Source organism: Panthera pardus, unplaced genomic scaffold (genome assembly GCF_024362965.1).
Source record: "Panthera pardus isolate Hobbes unplaced genomic scaffold, ASM2436296v1 HiC_scaffold_10, whole genome shotgun sequence".
NCBI lineage: Eukaryota > Metazoa > Chordata > Mammalia > Carnivora > Felidae > Panthera > Panthera pardus.
The window spans coordinates 32,363,234-32,375,490 of record NW_026526655.1 but is presented as its reverse complement, the minus strand read 5'-3'; the positions used below and the strand labels follow the sequence as shown (position 1 = coordinate 32,375,490).

The 12,257-nt window shown below is 36.5% G+C and overlaps 1 protein-coding gene across 50 annotated transcripts in view; it reads left to right on the top strand.

Annotated features, from left to right (window-relative positions):
* The window catches only part of ABI2 (abl interactor 2), a 122,397-nt gene that overhangs the window by 100,079 nt on the left and 10,061 nt on the right, over nt 1-12,257 (top strand). For 28 of the 50 annotated variants that reach the window (XM_053905943.1, XM_053905958.1, XM_019446308.2 and 25 more), the window contains 2 exons: nt 4,806-4,892; nt 8,953-9,126. In XM_053905943.1, the coding sequence (XP_053761918.1) occupies nt 4,806-4,892; nt 8,953-9,126 (261 nt within the window). The remainder of the gene's footprint in view (nt 1-4,805; nt 4,893-8,952; nt 9,127-12,257) is intronic. The other 22 variants (XM_053906015.1, XM_053905984.1, XM_053905931.1 and 19 more) reach the window with 2 other exon arrangements.

Below are 12,257 nucleotides of genomic sequence, written 5' to 3'. Positions count from 1 at the left end.
ATCAAGTGGGATTCATTCTTGTGCTGCAGGGCTGGTTCAGCATTCGCAAATCAGTCAATGTGATACATCACGTTAATAAAAGAAAAGATAAGAACCATATGATCCTGTCAGTCGATGCAGAAAAAGCATTTGACAAAATTCAGCATCCTTTCTTAATAAAAACCCTCGAGAAAGTCGGGATAGAAGGAACATACTTAAACATCATAAAAGCCATTTATAAAAAGCCCACAGCAAATATCATCCTCAATGGGGAAAAACTGAGAGCTTTCCCCCTGAGGTCAGGAACACTACAGGGATGTCCACTCTCACCACTAATGTTTAACATAGTGTTGGGAGTGCTAGCATCAGCAGTCAGACAACAAAAGGAAATCAAAGGCATCAAAATTGGCAAAGATCAAGTCAAGCTTTCACTTTTTGCAGATGACATGATATTATACATGGAAAACCCAATAGACTCCACCAAAAGTCTGCTAGAACTGATACATGAATTCAGCAAAGTCGCAGGATACAAAATCAATGTACGTACAGAAATCAGTTGCATTCTTACATACTAATAAGCAACAGAAAGACAAATATAGAAACTGATCCCATTCACAGTTGCACCCAGAAGCATAAAATACCTAGGAATAAGCCTAACCAAAGATGTAAAAGATCTGTATGCTGAAAACTATAGAAAGCTTATGAAGGAAATTGAAGAAGATATAAAGAAATGGAAAAACATTCCATGCTCATGGATTAGAAGAAATATTGTTAAAATGTGAATACTACCCAAAGCAATCTACACATTCAATGCAATCCCAATCAACATTGCACCAGCATTCTTCTCGAAGCTAGAACAAGCACTCCTAAAATTCATATGGAATCACAAAAGACCCCGAATAGCCAAAGTAATTTTGAAGAAGACCAAAGCAGGAGGCGTCACAATCCCAGACTTTAGCCTCTACTACAAAGCTGTAATCATCAAGACAGCATGGTATTGGCACAAAAACAGACACATCAACCAATGGAATAGAAGAGAAACCCTAGAATTAGACCCATAAAAGTATGGCCAACTAATCTTTGACAAAGCAGGAAAGAATATCCAATGGAAAAAAGACAGTCTCTTTAACAAATGGTGCTGGGAGAACTGGACAGCAACATGCAGATGGATGAAACTAGACCACTTTCTTACACCATTCACAAAAATAAACTCGAAATGGATAAAGGACCTGAATGTGAGACAGGAAACCGTCAAAACCCTAGAGGAGAAAGCAGGAGAAAACCTCTCTGACCTCAGCTGCAGCAATTTCTTACTTGACACATCCCCAAAGGCAAAGGAATAAAAGCAAAAATGAACTATTGGGACCTCATGAAGATAAAAAGCTTCTGCACAGCAAAGGAAACAAACAAGAAAACTAAAAGGCAACCAACAGGATGGGAAAAGATATTTGCAAATGACATATTGGACAAAGGGCTAGTATTCAAAATCTATGAAGAACTCACCAAACTCCACACCCGAGAAACAATCCAGTGAAGAAATGGGAAGAAGACATGAATAGACACCTGTCTAAAGAAGACATCCAGATGGCCAGCAGTGAGAAGATGCTCAACGTCACTCCTCGTCAGGGAAATACAATTCAAAACCACACTCAGATACCACCTAACTCCAGTTAGAAGGGCTAAAATGAACAAATCAGGAGACTAGAGATGCTGGCGAGGATGTGGAGAAACGGGAACCCTCTTGCACTGTTGGTGGGAATGCAAACTGGTGCAGCTGCTCCAGAAAACAGTGTGGAGGTTCCTCAAAAAGTTAAAAATAGATCTACCCTATGACGCAGCAGTAGCACTGCTAGGAATTTACCTAAGGGATACAGGAGTGCTGATGCATAGGAGCACTTGTACCCCAATGTTTATAGCAGCACTCTCAACAATAGCCAAATGATGGAAAGAGCCTAAATGTCCATCAACTGATGAATGGACAAAGAAATTGTGGTTTGTATGTACAATGGAATGCTACTTGGCAATGAGAAAGGGTGAAATATGGCCTTTTGTAGCAATGTGGTTGGAACTGGAGAGTGTTATGCTAAGTGAAATAAGTCATACAGAGAAAGACAGATACCATATGGTTTCACTCTTATGTGGATCCTGAGAAACTTAACAGAAGACCATGGGGGAGGGGAGGGAAAAAAAAAGGTTAGAGAATGAGGGAGCCAAAACATAAGAGACTCTTAAAAACTAAGAACAAATTGAGGGTTGATGGGGTGGTGGGAGGGTGATGGGTATTGAGTAGGGCACCTGTTGGGATGAGGACTGGGTGTTGTATGGAAACCAATTTGACAATAAATTTCATATTAAAAAAAAAAGAGTTCTGGTCAGATGAATTCTTAATTTGGTCCAGAAAGAAAATGCTGTGGTATCTGAATTAATTTAGACCATCACCTAAAAAGTTTTCCCTGGGTGGGGGGTAGCATTTGGGGTCGCCTTTGTAAACTCCATTTGGAACTGAATTTTTTTTTTAACATGGATGGGCTTTGAAAAAAATCTAACTGGTTTTGCTGTAAAGTAATTCTGTTTTAGAAAGATTTGGGATTGGTTTTTACCTGAGGTGCTGTCACTGGACTTCTTAAAACCAATATGGTTTCAGATTTTCACTTTCAGAACTAGCAAAAAAATTAAAAAATACTCATCTTAAAAAATAATAAACTCTACTTACAAAAGCAGTGTTCTGAGTTAAACACCTAATCATTCTTGTTTAGTACCAGAAGTTCATTTTTTTTTTTTCAATTTGGATGAGAAACAATATCTGAAGTGGGAAATTTCCTGCTTTTCCGTTCTAGGAGAGGTTGGGACTGGTGCTAACAGAAGATGAACATTTCATCTTATTTGATATGAACATATACCTGATTTCTATTTTTCTAGAAGTGCCAGTTGCTGCCTGCTGTTCTTTCTCTTTTATCAGCTTTGTCTCTGCTATTTCTGTGTTCATTATGTCATCTTCTCCTAAGTTTGGAAACATAGGGTATTGTGACCGTATCAAATTGTTCCAAGTCTTTGCAAGTGGGAGACATACAACTTAAGGGTTTACTATCAAGAAGTATGACTTCAGGGAAAAATCTAATCAACAGGTGTCTTTTATAAAAAGAAAAGGTACCCATTTCTAGGGTTATTCTGCTCTGTCCCTTATATCTAGATATTCTTCAGGATTAATAACTTAGGTCTTGTCTGCATTATATATGTTCCTTAGTTACCCAGAAGTACCAAGTGGCACTTTTTTCACTAAGTTCTCTCCTTTTCTTTTGTTTATGCAGCCTTGATTTTTTTTTTTTTTTTTTTTTTTTTTTTTTTTTTGTGCCAGGTCCTGCATTAGGTTCTCTACGTGCATTAGTTTTTTGATTTTTTTAATCCTTGCAGTCATTCTGTAAAGTAAACCACTCTTTTTCATTACATTTATGGATTAGGCTCAGAGAAGTTTTTACTTGGTGTTCCAACAACAAGGAAATGGTAAATCAGATATTTGACGTTGAATGACTTTAAAGTCCAGTCTCTTTCCACTAAGCAATCTTTCACCTAAGGTACTTTCCTATTTCATATCCAAACACTTTACTTTTCCAGGTTTGTATGTTCTCCCTGGGCCATTTTATGCTAGTCATATAGAAACCTGTCCAGTCCTGTGAACTGGTCATGCTGTTTTATACCTCTAAGCCTTTGCCCGTCACTTGGTTTTCAGCTTCTTTTGATTCTCATTCTTGTCTGTGTATTGAACTCCTTTTTCTTCTAGTGCCTGTTCAGAGGTAATTTCTATGTGGCCTTCCTTACCACTACCCCACCCTGTACCCCCACCACCATCACACTGCACCATCACTACTGCTGCCTCTTGCATAAACATTGTTGGGTTAAGGTTATTATTTTGTTTTATATTCCCACGTACAATGTGATCTCTTTGAGGGTAGTGACTCTTATTCATCTTCTTAGTTGTATTGGTCTTAACTGTAATTTGGAGTTAATAAAGGTGTTCTCTTTTTATAAAAAGATGTATACCACACTTAATACCCCTTCTGAAGGAAACTATAACTGTAGAATTAATCTTGGGCAATTGTTGGGCATGTATCTGGTTTATTTATATACGTTAAATGTTTGTTGAATGCTGACTAGTGCTAGGCGCTGTACCAGTGTTTGAGATGGAAGGAAAGACACCTTGGGTGGAGAGAATGATTTGAATGAGGCCAGTGTTTTTTTTTTTTTTTTTGTATGAGTTGGGATTATGAAAAATTATAATGACTCAGACCTGTTAGAATGGTTTTGATACTCGTCTCCTAGCAAAGTGCTTACTGCTTACTAGAAAGTCAGTAAATACTTGTTTAGTTAATGAATGAAGAACTACTTACTTTGTCTGTTAATGAAGCAATGAAAAGTATAAATTTAGGATGTTGGGATGTGATGTTTTTTTTTCTTGTATTGATGAACATTAAACTTGTAACCTTTAAAATCCTGAAAACCAAATTATTCATGATAATCTGAAGATATTCTTTCTTTGAGAAGACATGTTAGCGATATGACCAGATCAGTTTGCCATTACATGTTAGAGTAGATCTGTATATAATAAATGCTTCCTGTTGCAAGTTTTGAAACATTCTTAAAACTCCCCCTAATACTTTGTATTTTTTGTGTTAATGTATTATCCCTTAAACGAGGATCTTTAAGATAGCTTATAAAATATTTGTACATAGTGGTTTCCCTCCTTATATGTTTGTTTTATTGTATTATCCTTTCCTTTTAATGTAACTTGCCCTTACCCCTTATCCTCCACACCTTTTTTGTTTTTGCAGTATCTCTTGCTCCTCCTCCTCCCTCCATCCTACAGGTAACTCCTCAGTTACCTTTAATGGGATTTGTGGCCCGAGTCCAAGAAAATAGTAAGTTTATGTCTTCTTTATGCTGTAGATCAGATTATAGGCATAAAATGTCATTTATATATGATTGGCTGAATAGTCATTCATATCGCTAATACTTCAAATATTTGAATATTATGAACAAGTCACTGTGTGAGCAGCTAGTGTGAATGATAAAATAAGATGAAGTTCTCTACTTTCAGGTACCTTAAATCTGGTAGTGAAGATAATACAAAAGTAAAGTAAAGCACATATAAGAACAAAAACCATTTCTAACCAAGGAGATGCTCTTTAGTCATCAGATATCCCATCTTTTTCTCTGAGTTGCTCAAGCAAGTAGTAGCCTAGTTTTCTGTCACTGGAGTTGTAGGGTGTTATGGCCGGCTTGAGAATCTTCCCCAGTCTTGGGATTCTAGGTGTAAAAATGGCCATGCCATGGTAGGTCACAGGGAAGCAAAATTATCAGTCTGTCTCCCAGGAGACCTCATAGATTGGCAGTGAATTTATACTGGCCTATGGTCTCGTGTTGAGCAATGCAGGATCAAATAATTTTATTGACACATTCAGTCTTCTCCTAGGGAAGCATTAAGGAAGCTCAGGAGACTGATGTCTACAAAGCAGGAGGCCTATATCAATATTCAGTGAGGAATTGCTGGTAAAGAGACCAATGAACATAGTCTGTATGATAGCTGAATTCTCTTTTTGTCAGCAGTCTACACAAGGAGCCCACATCACAATTGTAAGGTTGCATGATGGGCATGGAATCTGAACGAGAGGCATTACATTAATGAAAGTTTTAATGCCATCAGTATGAAGGAGCCCAGTGTATGCATCTCATAACAGGGATGGTCTCACCAGTGGGGTAGAAATACTGGCACTCTGTTGCTTAGGACTCCTACTTCTTTGGAAATGTGCATTGCCAATTCTAGAATGTAAGCTCTTACGAGAGCAGGAATTTTTGGTTGTTCTGTTGGCTGGCTGTTTCCCCAGCACTTAGAGAAGCATCTGACACAGTCCTGGTATTTTTTGTTTTTTTGTTTTTGTTTTTTTGTGCTTCTATAGCTAACTAAATGCCCCCTTTTTATGAACACATTTCTTTGTTGTATTTTAACTGGCTATAATCCAGTCTTACTTGCCTGAGGGCTCAGTATCTCTTTCAGGTGCCTTTGCACCTCTGTTTGCTAGCTTCTGAAAATAGTCTGTTTAACTTCTGTTTATTGGAAGGTAAACCATGAGCAGCTCCAGTGTTTATCATAGTGTGATTGCTTTTTGGAATAGTCTTTTCTTCTTTCAATAGTAATATACATTTCTCACCTAAAAATGTATAAAAATAAGAAAACTTTGTATATGAGGTGAGCTGTGGCTGATTTTACAGACATAGCAGGACTTCTACATTCAAATGAATGTTGTTTTTTTCAAAACATTCACCTTGGAAAGATACATACCTGTCTTTGGAATTATCTTCATAGTTTTCAGGTATATTAGTTTGAAAATATTCTGTGGTTAGCAGATACTTACTTAGTCTGTAATAAGATTGATGTTTGGAAACAGTCTGGAATTATTTGGAACCAGGTATCCTGGGCTAATTAGTGCAGCTATGATTCTATTATTCTTCTTAAAATCCTTCTATGGCACCCCATTACTCTTTGGATAGAATTCAAACTGTTGAAGGCCCTTCCTGCTTAATCCTCTTCAGCTTCCTCATGCCTCTTCCTGCTGAACTTTGGCTAGTTCTTTGAAGAGTTCCTACTTTATCTTTTTTTTTTTCTCCCCTTTACATCCAACATGAAATATCCACCCTCACTCCATCCTACCCTCTGGCCATTAACTCTTACTTATCCTTCAGATTCAGGAAGCCTTTCCTGACCCACGTAAGAGTTTTGGTTTATTCCTCTGTTCTCCATAATGACTTAAAGCACTTACCACACTTGATTATATAAGTGATAATTTGGTTGTCTGTGTCTCTATGACTTAAGCCTACTGCTCTATCCTAGTGCTGAGCATAGTAACTAGCCATAGTAAGCTTTCAGTTGATCTTTGTTGAATGAGTAATAATGAACCATGACTTCAAAGTTATCAAATTGATCTCTTCCCATAGTGTTTCTTTTAAGATCATAGGCATTGAAGTTCAAATTCTTGCTTTCCACTTATTTAGTATAGTAGTACTTAATCTTGGAAAGCCAGTTTCCACATCCATAAAATGAGGCTTAAAAACACCACCTCCCAAGGTAAAGATTAAATGAAATAAAGTGCTAGCTGAGTAATTAGAACATTTTAAGTAAAAAATGGTAGCTTATGTTACTCTCATTAGCTCTGAGGCATTGTAAGAAAAGGTAAAAAATGAGCAATGGCAGAATCTTTGAGTAATTTTGTAGTGTAATTTCTCAAGGTGATTGTTTTGAAAGACAGTATTCCTTTGGATCTTTGTTTTGTGTAATTGTTTAAAGTCAGTTTCTTTACCTTGTAAATGCAAATAGGTTATGTTGTTTATATTGTTGATTCTTACCCCAACCATATGCAATTTCTCATAAAATATATGCTAAATCACATTTCTATATTTTTTGTTTATTTAAAAAACCCATTAGTACTAAAAGAATTTTTTTTTGTTGTTGTTTCTAGAGAGAGAGTGAGGGAGAGGGTCAGAGGGACACACAGAGAGAATCTTAAGCATGTTCCATGCTCAGCTTGGAGCTTGATGCAGGGCTCGATCTCACAACCCTGGGATCATGACCTGAGCTGAAATCAAGAGTTGGACGTTCAACCAACTGAGCCACCCTGGCGGCCCCCCTAAAGAATTACTTTTTTCTTTTTTTTAAACTCTAAGGATTTTTAAAGTTTATTCCTGAGAGAGAGTGTGCAAGTGCAGGAGGGGCAGAGAGAAAGGAGAGAGAATCCCAAGCAGGCTCTGCACCATCAGTGTGGAGCCCAGCATGGGGCTTAAATTCATGAACTGTGAGATGACTTGAGTCATAATCAAGAGTAGAACCCTTAACTGACTGAGCTGCTCAGGCACCCCCAAGAATTACTTTTAATGAGGAAAGTTTTGAAGTGCATAAAGCAGATAGGTTGGGAGGTAGAGTGGCAGCAGGTGGAAGAATATTGGAATAGGACAGAATATGATAATGATATTATCATTATCCTGTGGCTAATGATGTGGCTTATCCTCACCAGACATCAGCAGTCTTCTCAAATCCATTTGATTGAATCAGTAGGCTTATATGAAAGATAGAAAATAAACAAGATTGCTTAGAGGATTTCACAGAAACAGTACTAATACCTCATAATAAAAATTAATACATAAAATTGCATAGCTGATAAATGCAGCTTTACTCAGTTTTTGCTGAGCTGTGCTTATTTATGTACCAAGTATTTTGAAAGCTTTGAGTTCCCAGAGTTTGGAGATAATCTTTTAGATGTTATTATATGCCGATACCTGAGCAGTGGAAGCAGATCTCTACAAGGAGAGATTTTTAAATCACTCTTGGGTATTTAGCTTAAAGAAATTCTGGATCCTATATTAGTCTGAATTGTTAAAATTCTTTCTATATATAAAAAATAGCAAACACAAGCATCTTCATGGATGAAGTTATCCAGTCTTGTGATTTCCATTCCATTAAATTTGGTAAAATGCTATTAAAAAATTGAGAGAAATGTAGATTACAATATTTGATTATTCACTGGTGCATTCTAATTTATTATAAATTAAATATGGTTATAAATGTCCAAATTAGTAATATTTCTGATAACCACCACTCATTGGATATAATGTAAAGCCAAACTATATTGTATTTCTTTCTTTCTTTGAAAAAGAGGTTGATGTATTAGTATAAATAGGTTCCAGGAGGCTCTAATAATAATTGTTTTAGCTAAACTTTAACACCCATCAGCCCTGACCCAAAGAGAGGAGAAAGTTGTGCTTGGAGATTTGAAACATTATAGTTGGTGGAGAGCCTTCCCTTACTCATTTTTTGAAAGAGCATTATTTTCAAGTCTAGATTTATATACCATGTACGTAGAAGCTTGGATAGGAAATATTGAACTTCACATAACATGTAGTTTTGTTATCAGCCTGATACATTCTTAGTTTCAGATACACCACCTCCACCACCACCTGTGGAAGAACCAGTCTTTGATGAATCCCCCCCTCCACCTCCTCCTCCAGAAGATTATGAAGAGGAAGAAGCAGCTGTGGTCGAGTATAGTGATCCTTATGCTGAAGAAGACCCACCGTGGGCTCCAAGGTCTTACTTGGAAAAGGGTAAGTTTCAGAGGGATATCTAGAGGGATGGGAAGAAACCTCTACATAGAAATGGAATTTACTGGTACTGAAGAGAATCTTACTTTCTACTGATAGGTAAAGTTTTGCTTGTAATAATCTGTGCAACGTTCTTATTAATTTAGTTTACAAGGCTCATGATTTTTGAAAGTCACACTAGTAAAATTCTGTGACTATTTGATTTTATATTTTTTATTTATTGTTCTTACTGAACATGCTTTTTTATGAGTGGTTTCTTCAGTAAGACGAAAATTTAAAAAATAGGGCTTTAGTGGAATGCCTCAGGAAGAGGATAGTTTTTCTAAATTATTCGTTATTCCTACCCCCATGCTTTGAAGCACTCTTTTGTGGTATCTTCTATCAGATATTTTAGTTTAAGCATCTCCATATGAAACTTTTTTCCAAACAATAATGATTTCTTAGTTTCTTTGCAAAGTAGTATTTGGCATTTCTTTTACTAAAAAGTTCCTCTAAACATATTAGGTAATAGTGACATGACACTTCTGGGACACAGACTTCCAAATCTCACCAAGACTTATTAGCTCAGAAAAAATGTGTGCTATCTTGAAATTTTCTGTTAAGGAAATCAAAGCTACTGACTCACTGGTTTTAAAAACTGACCACATTAGAATCACCTGGGGAGCTGACATTAACAAATAATGGACTTCCAATTTGGCCAAGATAAAGCAACAGTAATCAGATTTACCTACCCTCCTAAAACAAGAATGAATCCAGAAAAAAAAAAGATAAAAAATAATGATTTTCAGACATTGGATAATAGGCATTGGTAGACTATGAGAAGGAACTCAAACAAGGTAAACCTTTGATTGTCCTAGCTTGCTTTACTTGGGGAAGTTTCTGGGTCATAGTGCAAGGAGGTGGAACCCATACAGAACCTGGAGATCTCACTGCATAGACAAGATAGAGATCAGAGTCTTAGGAGGCCACAGAGAAAAAGTAGTTACACAAAGCAGAGGACAGAGCCCCGGAGATCTGCAGAAGGGTCCCCTTAAGATTTTGGGATTGAATATTGATCTGTGCATGTGTGTGAAGAAACTACCCGAGATTGGAGAAAGAACAACCAAAAAGAAGTATGCAAAAAAATCATTCAAAATAACAAGCTTGGGAACAGTTCATGCTCCTGAACCAGCCAGAATAGACCATGTAATACACAAGGCATAGAGAAGAGGCCTCAAAACTCTGTCCTCTTGGTGATGGGTCCAAATTAGCCCTAGACTAAAGGTTGCTGTGGATTGCCCCAATAAATGCTTGAATGCAGACCTTGAAAGCAATCCAACTGACTTCACGTAACTTAATTGATCTCCAGAACAAAATCCAACATTGTTCAAAAAAGCAAAAAAATCCAGTGCACCAAAAAGTAAGATTCACAGTGTCAGCATCCAATCAAAAATTACAAAATATGTTAAAAAAAAAAAAGGGGGGGGGGGCGGGAAAATGTAAGTCGTAACTAAAAAGTCAGTCAGTAGAAACCTAAAATGACTGAGCTGGAGGAATTAACAAAGGATGTTATATAGCTATTACAAAAAATATTACAAACGCCACATATGTCCAGGAAAGTAAAAGAAAACAAAAACATGAGATAGAAGTAGAATATCTTTACAAAAAGAGAGAAACCCATATAGAATTTCTTAGAGATGAAAAATCACAGTATCTGAGGTACTTCAGAAGAAAAAATCAGCAACTTTGATGATATGACAATAGAAACTATCCAAAATGAGACATGGAGAAAAACCAAAAACAGAGCAACAGATATGTGGGACAGTATGAAATAATCTTCATTTGCAGATACGATCTTATGTGTAGAAAATCCCCAAGGCAATCTACAAAAAAAGCTGCTATAACTAAAAGGCAAGCTTATTAGCAAGATTATAGGCTACAAAGTCAATGTGAAAAATTAATTGGATTTTTATATACTAGCAACACATACTTGGAGATTGAGATTTACAAAACTGTACCTTTTGTAGTAACATCAAAAATATGAAATACTTAAGGATAACTTTAATAAAATATATGTAAGACCTATATAATGAAAACTATAAAACATGAAAAGAAATTAATAAGGGCCTTAAATAAATTGAGAGATACATTATGCTCTTTGATCATTATTGTTTAAAGACTGGCTTTCCCCAAATTGAGCTGGAAATTTAATGCAATTCCAATAAAAATTCCACCAGCCCTTCTTAGGGAAATTGACAAGGGGATTCTGATAGTTACATAGAAATGTAAGAGATCTAGTAGAATCAAAACTGTTGTTTTTTTTTTTTTTTTTTTTTAATTTTTTTTCAACGCTTTTTATTTTGTTTTTGAGACAGAGAGAGACAGAGCATGAACGGGGGAGGGGCAGAGAGAGAGGGAGACACAGAATCGGAAACAGGCTCCAGGCTCCGAGCCATCAGCACAGAGCCTGACGCGGGGCTCGAACTCACGGACCGCGAGATCGTGACCTGGCTGAAGTCGGACGCTTAACCGACTGCGCCACCCAGGCGCCCCTGTTGTTTTTTTTTTAAGACTAATGTTGGAAGATTTAAACTAAGGCTATAGTATTCAGGACAGTGTGGTGCTGATGTTAAGTATAGAAATATAAATCAATAGAATATAGATCCACATATATTGTTTGACAAAGGTGCCAAGGTAATTCGGTGGAAAAGGATAGTGTTTTCAACAAATATGCTCTAACAGTTGAATATCCATCACCTGTGGAGCTTACAATAACAAATAGCAGACTTCCACTGCTGGCCAAGGTAGAGCAACAGTAATCAGATTTGCCCTACCTAAAAGTTAGGAATAAATCCAGGAAAAATTTTATGTATGGTAAAGTAAAGGTACAAAGCTAATGTTCATGTACTTTCTACCCTTACTTTACACAAAAATTCACTTGAAATGTATTATAGACCTAATGTAAAACCTAAACTATACAACTTCTGGAGAAAAATACAGGAGAAAATCTTTGTGTCCTGGGATTAGGAAAAAAAAATATATAGAGTATATAAAAACATGAAGCTTAAAAGAAAAAATTGACAGACTGAATTTCATTAAACTTTTCTTCTTCAAAGACACTGTAAAGAAAATGACAAGGCAAGCGTAGATTAGGA